Source organism: Pteropus vampyrus, unplaced genomic scaffold (assembly GCF_000151845.1).
Source record: "Pteropus vampyrus isolate Shadow unplaced genomic scaffold, Pvam_2.0 Scaffold160, whole genome shotgun sequence".
Classification (NCBI taxonomy): Eukaryota; Metazoa; Chordata; class Mammalia; order Chiroptera; family Pteropodidae; genus Pteropus; species Pteropus vampyrus.
In genome coordinates, this window is record NW_011888941.1 from 3949702 (window position 1) to 3967948 (window position 18247).

Genomic DNA, 18247 nt, shown 5'->3' on the forward strand with positions numbered 1-18247 from the left:
GAAAATCCTCTCTAGGCTGAACAGCTTACCACAGTGGGAGCTGGGGTCTAACCAAGAATCGCTGGGGTCTCTTTGTAACCTCCCTAAATTGGATTCGCAGGACTGTGGCATCCTAATTTTATGGCACTACCTTTGAGAATTACTCTCCTTGTGATTTTAAGTTTTCTCTCCTTAAATGGCACTACCATAATCTAGTGTAAATCTATTTTTGAACCCCTGTGAAAGCTTCAGTCAAGTCCAAGGAGTCTTGTCGCTCAGTGTCACATGGATGGAGGAAGCGCAGGAGTGCCAGACGTTTACTCCGCATGAACCAGGTATCGGGCACTTCCTGTGCGTCGTTGTGTTTCCTCCTCACAGAAGCGTGGCCCCATTTACAAACACAGAATTGGAAGTCAGGGAGGTTTAACAGCTTCCCCGCTGTTCCCCACCTCATTGGTGCAGAGACTGGATTCTCCAGCTGGAGAGGAACACTCACAGAAATGGTCACGTTGGTGGCCTCAAAGGGAACCTCCACAAACTCGAAGACGTAGAGGCTTGGCAGGCTATAGGCTTTGCCTGTTACCTACGAAAATTAGAAAACAAATCCTAAAAAGACCTTCTCCAAAATAACCTATGGAGAAAAGGTCAGTGGGGTCTCAGTGACTTGACCCTGTACTTACCGTTCAGCCACACTTTAGCAGGAGCAGCTACAGGAAGGTGACAGTCTGCCCCCAGAGACAGATGACAGCAGTGCAGAGGTGCTTGCTCCCCACATACCATGGTGGGGAGGCGGGCAGCGAGGGGGTCTGCGCTCTTCAACCCTGTATTTTAGAATCGAGAAAACTTTTACCTTTTAACTATTCTAGCCTCCCTTCACCCCTCCTCAACCGAAATATTAGAAAACCAACGAGACCCTTCCCGGATCACGCCTGGACAGTCGGGAGCTACTGCCATTTCTCCATTAGTAGTTTCACTTACGGTTCATCAAAATGGAATTGAAATTCGGTTCTTGTTTATCAGCATCCACCTTACCCTCGGGGTTTCTTTTTTTTAGTTGCGCTGCAAAATTCTGCTATTTAGGAATGCTGCCAGGAAGTAGAAGGTAGTATCTACAGCCTGGGCTTTGTGATAAGATGGTTCTAGTGCGTTTGGATCTTCTAGCTTTGTGGGTTTGGACGAATTATTTAATATCTCTTTGCCCAGCTTCATCATTTGTTAAATATATCTGTAGGTAATTTCTGTTTCAGAGGTTTGCTGTAAACATTTGATGAGCTGACACATATAGAACAGTACTGTGCGGGCACACGGTGAATGTTAATTGTTCATACTACAGCCGTGTACCCCTCAGCCACCCAGGGGGCAGCTCCTACTGGCACCTCTCCCTCGCTGCAGAGAAAAGCCTAGTGCTATTGTTTATTTTCTTCTTTACATGTAGTGTATTTTTGTACCTTAGGAAAGTGGTAAGACCTTGACTCTTGTCACAGCTTAATTAACTTCCCGAGAGTTGGAACCGCCACTAGAGTCCATATTGTGTCCTACTTCAAGCTGAAGTATATTAGCTGTAATTAGTGACACTGCTGTGAAAAGCCACCAACTGGCCTTTCTGTTCTCCCACAGGTTACCCCAGCTTCCTGCCAACTCCTGTCAGATTAGTTGGCATCTGGCATGTCTTTCATCTATAACACAACTTGAAACTTTAATAAAGAATTTCATAAGATATTTTAGTTGTTTCTGAGACTACTTCTTTGAGTAGGTCTCCTTAATGCACACGTGCTATTTTTAAATATTTGCACATATACACCAAGGGATCAAAACATAGAAAGTATTCCCTTTGGGGACTGGCCTTAGCATAATTACTCACTGTTCTCATTTCCTATTGCTGCTGTAGCAACTTGCCACATACTTAGTGTCTCTGAGGAGGTGCTCCTTGTGCCTGGGGCTTGAGTCACAAGAGAGCAGACATCTGGTCTGTCTTGCTTACCAAGAAACTCTGGTGCCTTGGAAGACTATTTCCTTACTATAGTAAGTGCTTAGTAAATCCTGACCAAATGAAGGAAGGGGTCACTGGAACACAGCCCCACCTTATATTCATAAAGCGTGCTGTAGTACAGGGATCCGCAACCCCCGGGCCTCAGACCGGTACCAGTCCACGGCCTGTTAGCAACCGGGTGGCACAGCAGGAGGTGAGCAGTGGGTCAGCGAGCAAAGCTTCATCTGTATTTGCAACCACTCTCCAGCGCTAGCATCACTGCCTCAGCTCCACCTCAGATCATCAGGCATTAGATTCTCATAGGAGCACCGGTCCCTGGTGCCAAAAAGGTTGAGGACTGCTGCTGCAGTATAGAGAGGGCTCTCATTATGACTGTGGGTCCCATGCTCGTGTCCCTTCTGTGCTGAGAAGTGTGCTCAGGGCTTTCTTCACAAGCTCCTAAGCGAGGTACTGTTATCATCCCATGTTACGGAAGAGGCAGGTGGACTAAGGTGGCATAGCGAGACTAGCCCATATCTGTGTGATACTAAACCCCACACTCCAACATTACATTATCAGGCTTTTCCTGAGCATCTTGTAAGGCTAAGCAAGGGTTGTTATTCCCACTTTACAGGATAAGTTGAAGTCCAAAGTGGACATACAGGTACTTCAGCTAAGTTTGCAATCCCAGATTCTTGCCTCATGTCTTTTATTGGCCATTGAGACCAAGTGGTTCAGCCTGGTCCCTGAGACTTCGTTCAAAATATCTGTGACCATTTTTGGATATTGTAGGAATACTGGTTGTTATGAGGAGTGTGTAACCCAGCCATAACCCAGCAGGATGCAGTGAGCAGGGTTGTTTTTAGAAAGAAAATAGCGCCCTAGAATAGGATTAATGTTATTTTAGAAGTTAGTGAAAACTGTTGAGCCAAGAAAATTTTTATAGCTTTTCTGGTCTTTTTTTTTTTTTTTCCCCTTTTACTCTTCTTCCACCTAAGACTTGAAAAAGCAGTGTAACTTGTTAGGTTCTCTGAGTTTCTTTTATTCAGTGTAACATGGGGTTCTTGCTAAGCTCTATTCTAGAGCAGTGACATGACATAAGATATGATCTGGCTCTGTAATATCAAATTCGTGGCTCTTCTTTCTGTTGGCTAGGCCAAGGTGATAACTTAGCTGTAGGCAATGAAGGCAAAAATTCAATTTTCTTGAACTGCGTAAGCTACAGTGATAAACATGCATTATTCTTTGGCCCTGACCTCTATGATTTCATTTTATACTAAATCAGAATACCATCTCTAACTTAAAATTTCAGTCAGTTAGTTAGAATACACTTTTTCAAGCTTTCTTCTGTTAAGACTTTTTAAAAGAAAAGTTTAGAAATTTAGAAATTTAAGTTAGTTTGTATGTCTAATTTTATCATGGAATGATCATGATCCACCTCCAGTCTCTCTGTATTCCAATCCATCCTACATGCCGTAGCAAAACAGCACGTGTTCCTGTGGGCTCCTAAGAATTTCCCAAGGGCTCAGGGCTGGATTCTGAAATCTTGCCTACAGGCGGTTGCCTCCAGAACGGGTCTCCAACTGATCTTTTCAGCCCATGCTGGCAAAGAGAAGAAAGATCAGTGTGGGCAGAAATCCGGGACGATGGGGGTGGGGGGCGTATTTTACTTTACAATGAAATGTCTTTAAAAAAGAAAACATCCAGAAATGTATACCTCGGGGTTTTTTTGGGTTTTTTTTTATTTTAAATTACTCCCTCAAGTCATGTATTCTTAATTCTTCTGCTTAGTAATGTGCTCCTACCCCCTGGTTCGTTCTTACATCTTTTTGGCCTAGGGTGCCCTCCTCTGACTGTGTTGCCCCTTTAAATCCTATCCGTCTTTTAAGACTGGGATCAGTTTCCTTTTCCTTGTCCTCATACCCAAGTCCCAGTTACCTGTCCTTTCTCTCAGCTCCCTGACATTTACCTGGTGGTTTTTCCAGTATCACCTCCTCCTATCACTTCTAGACTTGCCCCCTTTCCATGTAAATGCTCTTCTTTCCAAATCTTTTGTTCCTGAGGGCAGCGGCCCTAGCATTTTATAGTGGGAGCCATGGGGCTATCTGTCTACACTCACAACTCTGCCCCTGAAACAAGCTGACTGTGCTCCTGGCTGACTGAGGAGGGTGTGCATCCAGGTCAGTCTCCTGTACAAAGAGCTCCACTGACAAAGGTTTTGGAATCAGGTATCAGTTTGAAAAGTAGAAGTGTTCAGGGATTGGTTGGCCTTTAACTGCGGATGAGTGATTATGCCAGTGGGACTGCTGTATATTGGCTGACATTCAGAAGCTCTGGAGAGAGGTGGTTGTTGATTGGTGGGCTTTTTGGGGGCGAGATGGTTGTTGACTGGGATTGAGGTACTGGGGTGAAGGACTTGTTGATTTGCAGACTTCACTAAGAGGGAAGTGGTGGTTGCTTGGCTGTCTTTGCTGAGGGAGTTTGTGGTTGATTGGCTGGGCCCCCAAAGCTTTTCTATTGCTGGGAAGCTGTCATAAATTAGAATAGTTTTAAAACCCATTGCTGTGGCCAAGGAACAAGTCCTTTCCTAGGTGCATAGGGACTTTTTATTTTCACCTGTCCTAGAATCATAGATTTCATAGGTTGAAATAAATCTATCAAAATACAGACCACACATTAAACCCTCACCCAACCACCCAGCCCCAGAAGTGAATACATGAGTACAGATTTGGGGATCAAGAGACCTGGGCTCAAATCCTGACTCTATCATTTAACAAGCCATTTAATCTCTGTCGCCCTTTAGTGTCCTAAAGGATACCAGAGATGTGGGTATTCTGTTGTTTAAACGAGTTGATGTGTGTCATACACTCAGCGTTTACTTTCTTAAACTGAACATTTGTGTTTCGCTAGAGTCCACAAGTCTGATGACCCAGGAATGCAGGCATCTGATGACTTTGTTCACTCTTACTTGGCATTTCCCTTCTAAGACCTTTCAGAGTCGTGAGTTGTAAAAACGTGCTCAGGCCTCACTCCTAGAGACTCTGATATAATTGATCTGTGGGACAGCCCAGGCAGTGGTATTTTTTAAGCTCCCACATGATATTCAGTGTTTCTTGAAACATACCCTGCCTGGCCGGCTCCTAACCTAACAGCTGTTCCTGAGGTTAAGCCATGCAGAAAATTAATAAATTGCTATGATTGTCTGAAGTGATGGGCTGGCTGTTTTTGTTAAAAACCACTTTTGAAAATTGTGTAATTAAGTGAACCTGGGATTCAAATGGGATGTTACTGAGCCCCATTCCTATTATTGCTTTTATTATTCAAAAAACAAACAAAAATTACCTTTATGATTTTCAAAATCTAACCTGAAAGGAAGGAAGGTCGGTCAGGATAGAGACATACATAGTATGGACTTGAGATTTTCTGAAAGTACATAACAAAATGGTCTACCATAAGGAAATGAGCTTTGCATAATAAATTCTATCCTATTGGTTGTTGTGTACATTATACATAAGGTTTATTAAACATTTTCTCCTTCTCAAAAGGTTTATTCTTTCTAAATTTTGAAGTTAATTCATGAAAAAGAAGAACATGCATTATTTATAAATTCTTTTAGCATCTAGTGGAAAGTGTCATGTTATTTTAAAGATGAGATTCACGCCTCCATGAAGTCAGTGTGTATAGGTTGCGTCTGTATCCTGAAGTCATCACTGTAAAATAATGAGACCGCACTTTGTCAGAGAAGAAGGGGCTTTAGTCAGTAGTCTTTCCATTATTCCTTTCTTCTTAGTTTGGAAGAAACTTCTAGTCAGTTGAAGGACTTGATTATTGAATTTTTCTGCCGAAAGAAGACTAGATCCTCTTCCACCTAGGAAATTTGGAGCTGCTGAAATAGTTGATAATTATATTTATTTTAGTCCTTCAGGTGTACCTTTGCTATTTATTACTTCTAGAATTGACTTTGCTAGATATATAATATGCTGTAGTTATTTGTTGATGCCAATAAACTTCTTACTGTGGGGTAATTGTATATTACAGTTCACTCGGTGTTACACATTTTATGGGTCTCGACAAATGCATAATGACACGTATCCACTATTAAAGTACCGTAAAGAGCAGTTTCACTGCCCTGAAGACCCTCTGTGCTCTGCCCGTTCATCCTTCCCTCCCCTCTTGCCCCTGGAAACCACAGATCTCTTTACTGTCTCCATAATTTCGCCTTTTCCAAAATGTCATGTAGTTGGAATTGTTAAAGAAAAAATGAGTCATGGCCCTTGTTAAAGAATGGTCAGAGTTTGGAGGGGGGACTGCTACAAAGGAGTTTCGCAGTAGGGCAGGAGATTGGGCTCAGTTCTGAACACCGGAAGGAGACATGGATATTTGTAGCCAAGAAGCAGCGTGATGGGTAGATGAATGGAAAAAAATTGCTAAGAAGAAACATCAGAGGTAAAGGGGGGCATTCTGGCTAAACCGACTTAACAGGATTCTTCCCGAAGGCAGGCTTATGTGATCAGGTCTTACCAGGGTGAGGGTGGAGGATTCTGGCTAAACCAACTTAGCAGGATTCTTGTTAAAATTGAGCAATGCACGGGCGGATGTAGAAGTACAAAATTGAGACCTAGTCGGGGAAGAAGGTCCAGAGGGACCTGACTAACGTTTGGTCAAAGACAGAGTATTTGTGAGAATCAGACGGCGTGTAGCCTTTTCAAATTGGCTTCTTTCACTTAGTAATGCACTTAGTAAAGGCACTCATGCCTTTTTTACGGCTTCCTAGCTCATTTCTTTTTATTGCCGCGTAATAGTCCATTATCTGGATGTACCACAGTTTGTTATCCATTCACCTCCTGAAAGACACATTGATTGCTTTTAAGTTTTGGCAATTATGAATGAAGCTGCTATAAACATCCATGTGCAGGTTTCAAGAATAATTTTATATTTATAGAAAAGTCTCAAAGGTAGTACAAAACATTCCTGTATCCCCTTCACTCAGTTTCCTCTAGCGTCAGCATCTTATGCAACCATAACACCTGTGTCAAAACTGAGAAATTAACCTTGGTGCGTTACCATTAACTAGACTTTATTTAAATTTCACCAGTGTTTCCACTCACTTGCTTTTTCTGTTTCAAGATCCAGTCCAGGATATCACATTGCTTTAGTGCTGCATTTATTTTAATGTCGACATAGGAAGACTTCGAGTGTGTTGTGTTCATTAAATACGTTCATAAAATCCAGCATATCCTGAGAAAATGGGTGTAGACATGTCAGATACAAGGAGCTGGTGTTGTTTCATTGAATAAACACATTTAATTATGATATTATTGCTTAGAATTTTTTAAAAGTTTGTTTTTGCTTTGGCAGAGCGTGCAGAACTCCCACTGCACAAAATTAAGATTTGCTTTATAAGGCTAACGTTTCTAAACCAAATGCTAAAGCGTATTGAAAGGTCATGTTAAGGTTGAATGTTTCAAGACCCAGGAGAAAACTGATTGCCAAATTGTAATAAAAGCCATCAATTGCATAATTTTTCAAGTTGATGCAAAAGATGAAGTGTTCGGTTGGTTCTCTAATGAGCATCTCCACATGTTTTGCTGACAGAAGGACTCCATGAAAGATGACAGAAGAAGTTATTGTTATAGCAAAGTGGGACTACACTGCCCAACAGGACCAGGAGCTTGACATCAAGAAAAATGAGCGCCTATGGCTGCTGGATGACTCCAAAACGTGGTGGCGGGTGAGGAATGCGGCCAACAGGACAGGCTACGTACCGTCCAACTACGTGGAGAGGAAGAACAGCCTGAAGAAGGGCTCCCTGGTGAAGAACCTGAAGGACACGCTCGGTGAGTGCTCGCTGCAGTGGGGTCCAGATTAAGGCTGAACTGCTTCCTGTTATGGAGAGCGAGGAGAGGCTGTGTATCTTTTTAATTTGTGTTAAAAAAAAATCAGTTGTAAATGTTGACATCTTTCTAGTTGTTTTTTTCTTCATCTCTGAAAATTAAGAGATCAAGATGGAGAAATGTCACGTTTGTCATTTCCTGGAGATTTGAGCGTTTGGAATCTTATGTGAGTTGGCGCTTCTGTGTGTTTTGGACCTCTGCGCATGTTTCTGTCCCCCGGCGTCAACATTCTGGAGGCTCCTGAAGTAGAATTACCACCTCCAAAAATGTCAACAGCTCTGCCTGCGTCATTCCATCAAACCATTTCTCTTTTACAAAATCTTGTCCATTTAGTCATTATGCATAGAGATGGAGATAGTGAGAAGCTCTTGGAATCCTGGGTGAATTTAATTCCACAGGCCTGGACAGTGTTAGCTGAGTTGACGGCTGTGTGAGCACCGGTGTGATGTCAGAAGCCGCTGAGGGTCACTCACCTGGGGACTGCTGGGAGCTCAGCTCAGTTGGCTCATCCTCCAGCTTTCTTCCCAGGTGACACTCTCTCCTCTAGTTTCTGGATGTAGGAAAGGCCACCTGGAATCACCTGAAGTTAATGGTGGCCAATATCGCCTGGGTATTTTGTGTGCGTATCAGACTTACTTGCAGTAGTTACTGCTTCAAATTATGTGAGAAAATAACTGTGAGGGCCTTTCTGAAGAATGACTGAACCGAGCTGCCATTTAAAAAAGTTATCGTTGCCTTCTTCTATGAGCATCATGTGGGTTTTACCTGAGACTGCTGGTTATCACTTAAGAGTTCGCTTTTGAACTAAGTCAGTATTATCACCCATGTTACAGTTACTTGAGTTTTTTCTTTTTATCTCTAGCGAGAAGATTTTTTTTTTTTTTCGTTTGGGAAGAAGATAACGTGGGAAAACTGAAAAGAAAATTATATACCAAATGTAGTGGGTGCTGCAAAATTTTGTTTTATATTTTATGCAATCTCGAAAAGTCTACTAACTGTTCAAAACCATTGAAAGCCCTCATTTATTGTATAATATTTTTGTGGCATGGATTAGGTTATGCCCACGATTTAGAAAGAGAAATGAAACATAGGCCTGCGTATGAATCACACCAGCTCACCAGCTATCAGATTCTGAGCCTAAAGTAGAAATTCCATTTTTCATGAGCAATCAGATTCTTTTACTAAATTGACACCCCTTTATCCTTTTTTCCCATGCAAGTTACTTGAAAGAAACATTGTCGTCCTATGCTTATAACTCCTAGTTAACTGGTAAAGAAATGGGAGTAGCATCAATAGATAAATACTTTAAGAGTGCCCTGAGCTTAATTTTATTTATATTTAACAATTTTAGCCTCTCACCCACCAAAGTACCTTTTTGGAGGGAGATGCTAAACGTCGTTGACTTCTTATCCATTTTTTAAAACATAGTCTCAAGATTCTAGAAAAGAATGAAATACCCAGAAACCACATTGAATGCTGAGAAGTAAAATAAGGCAAAGCAAGCACTCTGTTATCTAGAAATTCCTTTGAATAGCTTGTTATTTTTTTCCTTCAGTTTTTAGAAAGAGAGAAGACACAGCCTCAGATTGAAACTATTAACCACATCCTTCACCCAGTGTTTAGTTTTTTCACGCGCTGTGATCGGTTCCGCATGCTCGAGGACACTCACTCGTCCAGCCTGTCCCCGTGCTGGGTGCTGGGCCTGCTGCCCCGCCCCTGACAGATGGCCACCCAGCTCTGCTGGAACACTTCACCTTCCAAGTCAGCCAGTTCCATTTTTGGAGAACACAGATTGTTAGAAAGCTCTTCCTTAAATAGAATCAAAGTTTGCTTGTCTTCACTTTCCCCCCTTGGCTCTCATTTGTTCTCAAGAGCTATGCTGAGTGAAGTGTGCTCTTCTGTAGAGTGACAGCTCTGCTCTAGGCTTGTCTCCATTCAGGCACGCATTGCCTTGGAAACATTTGTGCTGAGCATTGTATATTGTAAAAATACAAATACAGTTACGTTTTGAACATCTATATCTATTAGGAGCAGGTGATATTCATAGTTCAAAAGCTCTTGGGGGCTCAGTATTTCATCACTGAAAGAAACACTCCCTTTTTTGTTTTGATGTGTCTGTCATGCTCCCCAAAGGCCTGCTTTTGTTGGACATTTACCTCCGCATGAGTTTTCCATGGTCCTCTTGAGCAGTATCAGAGAGAAGGGAGGCACCACTGACAGGAATCACCACAATGGAGAGACTTCTTATGTCTCCACAGCTGGACTTGGCATGACATTGTCAAGAAGGAAGGTGAGAAAACACTCTGCAGCCCCGCCTGCCCCGCCAGGGGTCTCTTTTGCTAAAAAGATTGGAGCTAGAGTGTTCATGGCTTCCTGTTTACATTATCGTCACCAGTGCACTGTCAGAATTACAATATGGTTTTTAGATCAATTATGCAACCAGCAGAAATTATCTCTACCACATATTAGAAAGAGTGAAATCAGCATTGAAAACTACACTGCATGTGCTGACCTTCTCATAGCTCCTTATGGTATCACCCACATTGGTAATTTGTTCTGCTGTGGAAATCTACGCGATTGCTAAATCCATGGTAAGATTTCTCTGGCAGACGCCTGGTTTGGAATAAAATAGCACTGGACTCCCCAGCAAAGGCGCACAGTGTTGTAAATGTGTTCACCTCTCTAAGTGCAGATAACTGACTCAAGAGTGTTCTCCCCGCTTTCATAGGCTCATCTGAGGTGTCGAGATTGGTGAGGCATTTAATCACATGTAATATTGGTTAGAGTGACTTTGACAAAAAGATCTCCCTGTTAGGAAAGGGTTAACACTCTTTCTTTTTCTTTAATAATTTATAATTGAATAAAACAATATGAGCTCTTATTTGCACATGGGCAAAACATTTATATACTGGATCTCCTCTCATATTCAGCTTATGATCATGAATAGTCAAAGAGAACTTTTCCACAGATTACAAGGAGCAATTGTTAAGAATATTTCTGCTGGCGGAGCCCAGTTGATATTTTGAAGGGCCCAGACTACACAGCTCTCTAGTTCAGCGGTGAGGTGCTCTGCTTGGGCTACTGTCTGGCTATGATATTGCGGCCTGACTTATAAAATCAAGCAGCTTAGGTGTTTTGAAGCACTGTGCTAAATCTTTTGAGATGGGGAAGCTGCTTCCAGGGAGGTATTTTTCAAAGATTTTCATTCAGGCTACTGAAGAACAGTTTTGTTACCACTTCATGATCGCAGCTGGAACCCACCAAAGCCCCGAAGTTTAACTCTTTTCAGTGGCTAAGTCCATTTATAACCTCTTAGTAACCTGCTCAAAAGAGTCTGTTCTAACACACACGTGTCTATTGCTAACTATTTCCCTAGGCATCTGGAGCCAAAAGTGAGCTGCCCCCACGCCTCCCAGGTTTGCTACTGGAGCATTTGTCCTTATGTGACCATGCCTAAGGACAATTAGAAACCTGCCAGTCATTCAAAGACTCCCACCTCTGTGATTCCAAGCCAGACCTGGGAGCAGAGTAAGGCTGTTGGAAGGGACTCCTCGGTGCTGACTATAAAATTGCCCTTGCACTGATTTGAGCTAAAGCTTTTAGACAAGGAGGGGGTTGTTCGTTCCTATGTGTGAAATTCATGAGGTTCTCAGAGGCATATCCATGCTAGGATTGCCTCGGGAGTGACTAAGAGACTTCCCCAAGAAGACACTGCTAGTCTTAGATACGGTAAAGAGGTGGGACCTTAACTCAAACTTGAGGTTTTTTTACTGTACCAAGTTGAGTATCAGATTTAGTGGATGGACATTTGGTAGGACTGACCCAGAGACAGGCACTTAGAATGTTAGAGGAAATTTTAATGATATCAAGTTCTTTATTTTGGAGACGAAAAACTTATTTACAAAATTTTAGTAAATTTTGGAATCTGAGAGTTAGATGGTGATAATGTGCCAGTGTTAACTTCCTGATTTTGGTGGTTGTATTGTAATTGTGGAGGAGAACATCCTTTTTGTGGAAATACACACAAAATATTGAGATGATAGGGTAGCTTGTTGGCAGCTTTCTCTCAAATGGCTCAGGGACAATAATGTTCTCATGCTGTTTTTGTAACTTTCCTGTACATTAAAACAACAGCTAGACATGAGTGGTTTGGAGGCCACCGCAGGCTATAAAGTTGGCTCGTAGCAAAGGAGACGTAACTTGGGCTTCCATGCTGTCTGGATATTTACGGTGTTACAGTGCCTTAAACTTGGCATAAGCCTTTCAGAGATCAGACAGTATCACTGAGTACCTGCTGAGGTTGGACCTACGACATGAGAACAACAACTGATTCTTCATCTGGATGCTTTCCCCCAGTACTTGACTCAGAACTTTCTATAATTATCCAGCAGGTTCTCTCCATATCACTAGCGTGCACGTGAGGAAATCCCTGCTTCTTGCTGGCTGAGCCCAGACTGTTTCGAGCCAGTTCAATATATGCTTTTTTGTTATAATGGAGACAGGGAGAGCGATGGTGAGAAATGATCTCCTGGGCTCACAGCCTCCCTCCGTGTTGTGCAGCATGGGTGGGGGCGGGGGGTCCATTTAGACAACGTAGGACCGGATCTTTGCTGTGATTATAAATGTCCTCAGCAGGTCCGAATCAGGGCACATGGTTTGTTAAGAATGAAATGTGGCCAGTGAATGCCACAGCCTGTGACTGTGGGAGCCGAATCGGAGTTTGAGTTGTCCCTTCCTCACTCTGTCCCTTGGAAATCCCTCCTCGGCCACGTCATTCCATGCTGAGCGACCTTTGAAAGCAATAACCAACCAAAGGCTTTGAAATAGGGATACAAACATTATGTGGGGGTTGGCACGGTGTAAGCGGGTATGTTCAGATCAGAAGTGGGAGCCTGGCCAGACATTATTTCATCTGATGGGATATAAAGAAAAGGATAACGTTTAGTAGTTTCTGACTTTCTGAAGCTTGTGATGTAGCTGGAAGTGACCCAGGCATAAAGCAGTCCCCACTGAACGGTGGCGCTGTCCCGGCTGCCCCATTGGAAACTGAGGCTAGATGGTGCAGCTCAGGAAGCAGCGTAGCAGAGTGGTTGCGGTGGGGGTGGGGGGCTCTGGAGTCCGAGCCTACCCACGTTCAAGTCCGGGCTTTGTCATGTACTAGTCGAGCAGCTTCGGGCAAGCTATTGAACTGTAAGCCTCAACCTCGTAATCTCTAAAAGGGGATAAGTAATTACTTGTCTCATGAAATTATTGAGAATTGAATGAAGTCATCCATGCAAACGATACTCGAAGCTGAGCTGGGACTTATGAGAGGAGGTAGGCTTTAACCGATGGAGGGAGACACGAGTAAGGTACAGCAGCGTTAAGGGAGACAGCAGACTAGAGGGAAGGAGAATGCTGGGGAGTCCTGAGTGATTGGGGTGAGCCGTGTTGTGAACGCCCTGAATGCTATACCCGATGGCATTTGGAAAGGGAACACCCAAAGACATCCCCCATGGAGAACAAAGGAGAAGACCATCAGGGTGGACAGCAGACGTCTTGATCCTGATTGTCAGAAGGGACTACAGAGGGCCAGTCTGTCAGCAGGAGGCTGGGGCTGAAACCTCAGTGACCCCGGGGGTGACGTCATAAGTGCTGAGCTCAGCAGTGGGAATGGAGGGTGACAGGAGGGGATTTTGAAGGAAAACCCAGGACTCTACATTGACTGGATATGGAACAGCTAAAAGTACTGGTCACAGATGACTCAGGGGTCTCGAGCCTGAGTGAATGACCAGCAGAGTGACTAGGAGCGTTAGGGAAGAAGGAGGAGAAACTGGGCCATGAGGACAATACCTGTTTGCGTTCGAGCATGACGTTCCGTGGGAATGTTCAGCAGAATGCTTCAGGCACGAATCTCAACTTTAGCAGACACAGACTTCAGATTTTTGTTATAATGTGCTTCCTATTTTTAAGCAAATTTTAGTTTTGGGACTTCTATACGAATGGTTTTCTCTAGGGCCTGCAGTGGACACCTGACATTTCTGAGGCAGCGTATTACCTACGTCAGCCACACTTTCAATCTTCGTGTTGTCCTGAGGTCAGGTCCCAGGTCTTCTGTCCACTTTTGAGAGCTGTCACCACAGCCCTCCCTGGCAGGAAAGCCCACAGGAGGCCCTGTGACATCACAGCCTGTGCTCAGGGGTCTGCAAGCTCCACCAGCCAACATTCTGTGCAGAAAGGGTGTGACCCCGCCCACCCTCCCCAATACCAAACAAAAGCCAATGCAGCAGAAAAATTCAAACCAAGACCCCAAAACTGATTTTAGATACATTTTCCCAGAGTGGACAGTAATAACGGTTTCTCTTTGCTTAATTTGTGCCTGTGTTTGGTGCCCACATACATTTTTGTTTAACCTTCACAATAACTCTGAGAGAGACATAATAATATCCTCATTTTCCCGTAGAAAAAAAACAAGACTTGGGAGCTAAGTTTTGTACCCAAGAGCACACAGGAAGTGATGGCGTTGAAATTTGAACTAGGTCTGCCTGACTTCAATGTCTATTGTTGTTGGCATTTGGAAAGGGAACACCCAAAGACATCTCCTGTGGAGAACAAATTCCCCAGCTCCAGGAATTGAGGATTCGGATGCGGGAGTAGTGATGCTCACTTGGCATCAGTATCAGTGGTTTCTGTCACTCCCTGGCTTCCACTGGTACAGCTCTTTTGGTTTTCAGCCATCTTTGCTATAATCCCTCAAATGCTAGGGTACCAGGTCCTTCAGTGAGCATCGTTTGCTTCCTGGCCCCAAGGGAGTCACATATTAATAACTGTGCCCTGTTCCTTCATGTTGAGGTGAGCAGGCGCCATTAATTAAAATAACTCAGAAGCTGAATGACCCAGGAACACATCTTCTTTTTTGTAAATTGATTTTTATTTTGGCAGCACTTCTGTCAGCAGCAAACATGCCCTGTGGCTGCTGCATGCATAATATTTCAGCCACCTTTGCCATTCAGGGTTTCTTTGTATTTTATAGATATCTGCACACAGCTACTCCTCAGAGTCATTATCTCTGAGATGTCTGGGTTTTATATAACTATTCTTATAAAAAAAAAGTTATAAAAAATTAGACAATGTAGAATAAACGTATCACCCGTGATCTCATCACCCAGAAATATCACTATATCTCTAATCATTTGTGTCTAATTGGTCAGTATTTACACACACGGGTAATTAAAATCATGATGCATAGGCGACTTCTTGCTGTTATCAGTACAAGCTGTCATAGGGCAATTAGTCCAGGAAATATTCAGTTCTTTCTACAGGTGCCTCATCCCACACATGGAAAGGAAATTTAGTGAGTGAGCTTACGTGCACTTCCTGGCTCGTCAGATGCGTACGGGGTTTTGTGCATTCCATAAACCATGTCAGAGATGCTGATTCTTTATGGTACACTTGTCCTAGAAGTAGTTTGTGTTCCTGGGTTGAATGTTCTTGAAGAACAGAAAATTACTGTTAATCTCCCTGCATGTTGTTAAACAAACTTCCTAAACTGAATCACTCTCTAAGCAACTGGTTCTTCATGCCAAAAAAACATTACAAAGCCAAACCATTCCCCATGCAAAGTCTGTAGGTAACACATGAGGAGAAGATTATGATATCTCAATGTGATTTTTGGCTTCAACAACAAATTATCATCTCTTCATTGCATGAAGACAGGGACTCTGGGTTCTCAGAGTTGCATTTAATACTTCAGGTTCACCTATTCAGTCTCTGTTGCGTAACCTACCATTGTATGAACATGAATTACGTATCACGTGTCACAATTTGAATTCTGTAGAATTCCATCTTACGAGATTGTTCATCATAGAAATGACCTGCCAAATGTATTGCCCACATAATATGGAAACTTCTACACTCATTGTGGCACCAGGCACCTAAAATAAAATAAACTTGGATTTGTTTTTGTATGTCTTAAGCTTCCAAGTATTTAGATCCAAAAATGTAAAACAACTGAACAACAGATTAGTGGGAGGATAATTAGAAAATAAAGACAGATTGTTAGAAAGAATGCTAATAGGAGAAAAGCCAGGAAAGACTGGGAAGCGAGAAAAGGGTCTGTGCCCTTAGAAAGTGAGGGGCACAGGTGCGCTGTTACACGTGGGTGCGTGAAAACAAATTGCTCTCTCCGCTGGGCCGCGTTCCCCCCTCAGGTCCTGAGGAAGTAGAGAACATCAGATAAAGTATCTCCCAGCAGCTAGCATCTCGATTGCTTCTTATTAAAATCCTCCTGCTCCACTTTAGTTTTCCAAAGAGAATAGAAAACACCCTTTCCTGACAAAAGAGTTACTCAAGCAGGAGAATAGAGAAAGATGAACTCAAAATGCTTAGGAATTAAAGTAAAATCTTCTTGCCATGTTTCTGACTACGTTTCCCCATATGGCATGTTCTCTTTTTTAGACCCTGTCCATATGTCTAGAATGTTCCTTTTCTCTATTACATCTTTGTTGCTGGCCCCTGGGGGCAGGCACGGGGTGTGTGTGTACTGGCATGTGCTGCAGGACTTACTGCTGAGACCCCGGATTGCTGTCAGGCCAGCACTGGCGCCTCCTCTCTCCCTGCGCACCCTGCCCGGTGCTCACACTCCTCTCTGGACAAGAGGGCAGGCGGGCTGCCTGAGCCGAGTTGGGCCAGGGTCTAATTGGTGGACTCAGCCAGTGTCAGACGAGCTAGGTGTTTCTCTGCACATCAGCCTGCATTTGCTCAAGTCCTCCTTTGCCTAGAATGTTGTCCAGGATCAGCCCCTCCCAGCTGCTGGTGCTCTCTCTTGATTACTCATCACTGCCCCTCGGGGCTTCTGTCCCCGATGTTTCTCACAGCCAGAGAAGCCACCTTGAAGGCAGCTCTTTGTAAATTTTTAAGGCTGGGGCCACCCGTGTTGCCTCATGGAAGCAGGCCATCCTGTGGCTTCTGTGTGCAAGAAAGCTCGTTTGATTTTGCACTTTTGGTTTTTTAAGGAGTAAAGCCGTTGATTGACTTGGAAAATTTACAAATGGGTATTTAGAAGTAGAGTGTATATTAGTAGTGAAACTGTAGCTGTTCTTATGCTACTAAATTAAGTTGACTAAATCAATAATGTATAACCTAATGTGCTAAGAAAAACAATGTAGTGGCAAAAGCTGGCTATGAAGATCAGAAAGGCCACTTGGTCCCTTTGTGGTTCTTCTACTTTTTTTTTTTTTTCCATTGCCTACTGTATACAGTTAACTTTAAAAGTGAAGTCCATTTGATAGTTTGGGCTATCTGCAGAATTCTAGAATAGTGGAAAGGGCCCTGGAGATAACCTGGTCCAAACCTTTTCTACAAAAATCAGGCAAATCAGAATGACTTGTCTGAGACTGCGAAGATTCTTTACCGCAAAGCCAGGAGCAGGCCGCTGAGTCCCGGGCTGAGCGCTGTCCATAAAGCCATAGATGAACGATGAGGGGCCGGAGGCAGGACCATAGTTACATCCAAGACCTCCTCCTGGAGCACAGGCAGGGAAGGAAGCCACACCCTCCATGGGACCTGGCATCCTAGTAACCAATGTTTGCCTTGCTTATAGCAGAGTGTGATTCCCGTGAGCCTTTCTGCCTGTCCTTACTTGGAAAACGGGCTCTTCTTTTACTACCTACAGGAAGGCCCATTTTGCATTATTGAGCATCCTCTCTGTAACTGTTCACAGAGATGCTCATGTTGTAGCTACTCCTGGCCCAGAGGACAGAAGTGAGGTGAGACCTGCCCCCAGGCACATTTTAGGGGGAAAAAACTGATATATGCTCATCTCTGATGAGAAAGCCCCACCTGTTCTTCTCTCCATTGGTTCTGCCTTTGTCTTCAACTGGAAAAGAAAACAATTAGATGACATAATAATAACAATAAACACAATGATAGATAGCCTTCGGACTCTTGCTATGTACTATACACTGTGCTAAGTGTGTTCCCCAGTTTTCAGACCCTCATAACATCTCCACAGGTGCCACCAATATCTTTATATTACGGATGAAAAAAACGAGTAATAGAGGTATTATAGAATTGCCAAGGTCTAAAGCTAGTAGGCTGGTCTTGAAACATGATCTGGAAAAGTTGGCTGGCAGAAATGGTTCGTTTGTCTTTGCGAGCCACCTGCCACCTGTGTCAATGTGCTGTCCCTTTCCTCATTTTAATTTCTCCATTTCATTTTACTTAGATATGGTCTTGAAAAGATGCATGTGTGCTGCACTTTTGCCAGTGGATTGACATGTTAAGTAATATTGCGGAATGTCATGTCTAATCCTTGCCACATCTTGTACACCCTTTTGCATATTAAAAAAAAATGCTTGTGCTAATGGATTGAGTATATGTGCTGAGAAGTACTAAATAGATATTGTAGATTAAAAACTAAATTTTT

At 43.2% G+C, this 18247-nt stretch overlaps 1 protein-coding gene across 5 annotated transcripts in view; it reads left to right on the forward strand.

Annotated features, from left to right (window-relative positions):
- Nucleotides 1-18247, forward strand: part of LOC105298743 (cytoplasmic protein NCK2-like) — a 120602-nt gene that overhangs the window by 93871 nt on the left and 8484 nt on the right. For 3 of the 5 annotated variants that reach the window (XM_011370145.2, XM_011370143.2, XM_011370144.2), the window contains one exon: nucleotides 7544-7785. In XM_011370145.2, coding sequence (XP_011368447.1) covers nucleotides 7560-7785 — 226 coding nt within the window. In that variant the 5' untranslated portion in view covers nucleotides 7544-7559. The remainder of the gene's footprint in view (nucleotides 1-7543; nucleotides 7786-18247) is intronic. The other 2 variants (XM_023536589.1, XM_023536590.1) reach the window with 1 other exon arrangement.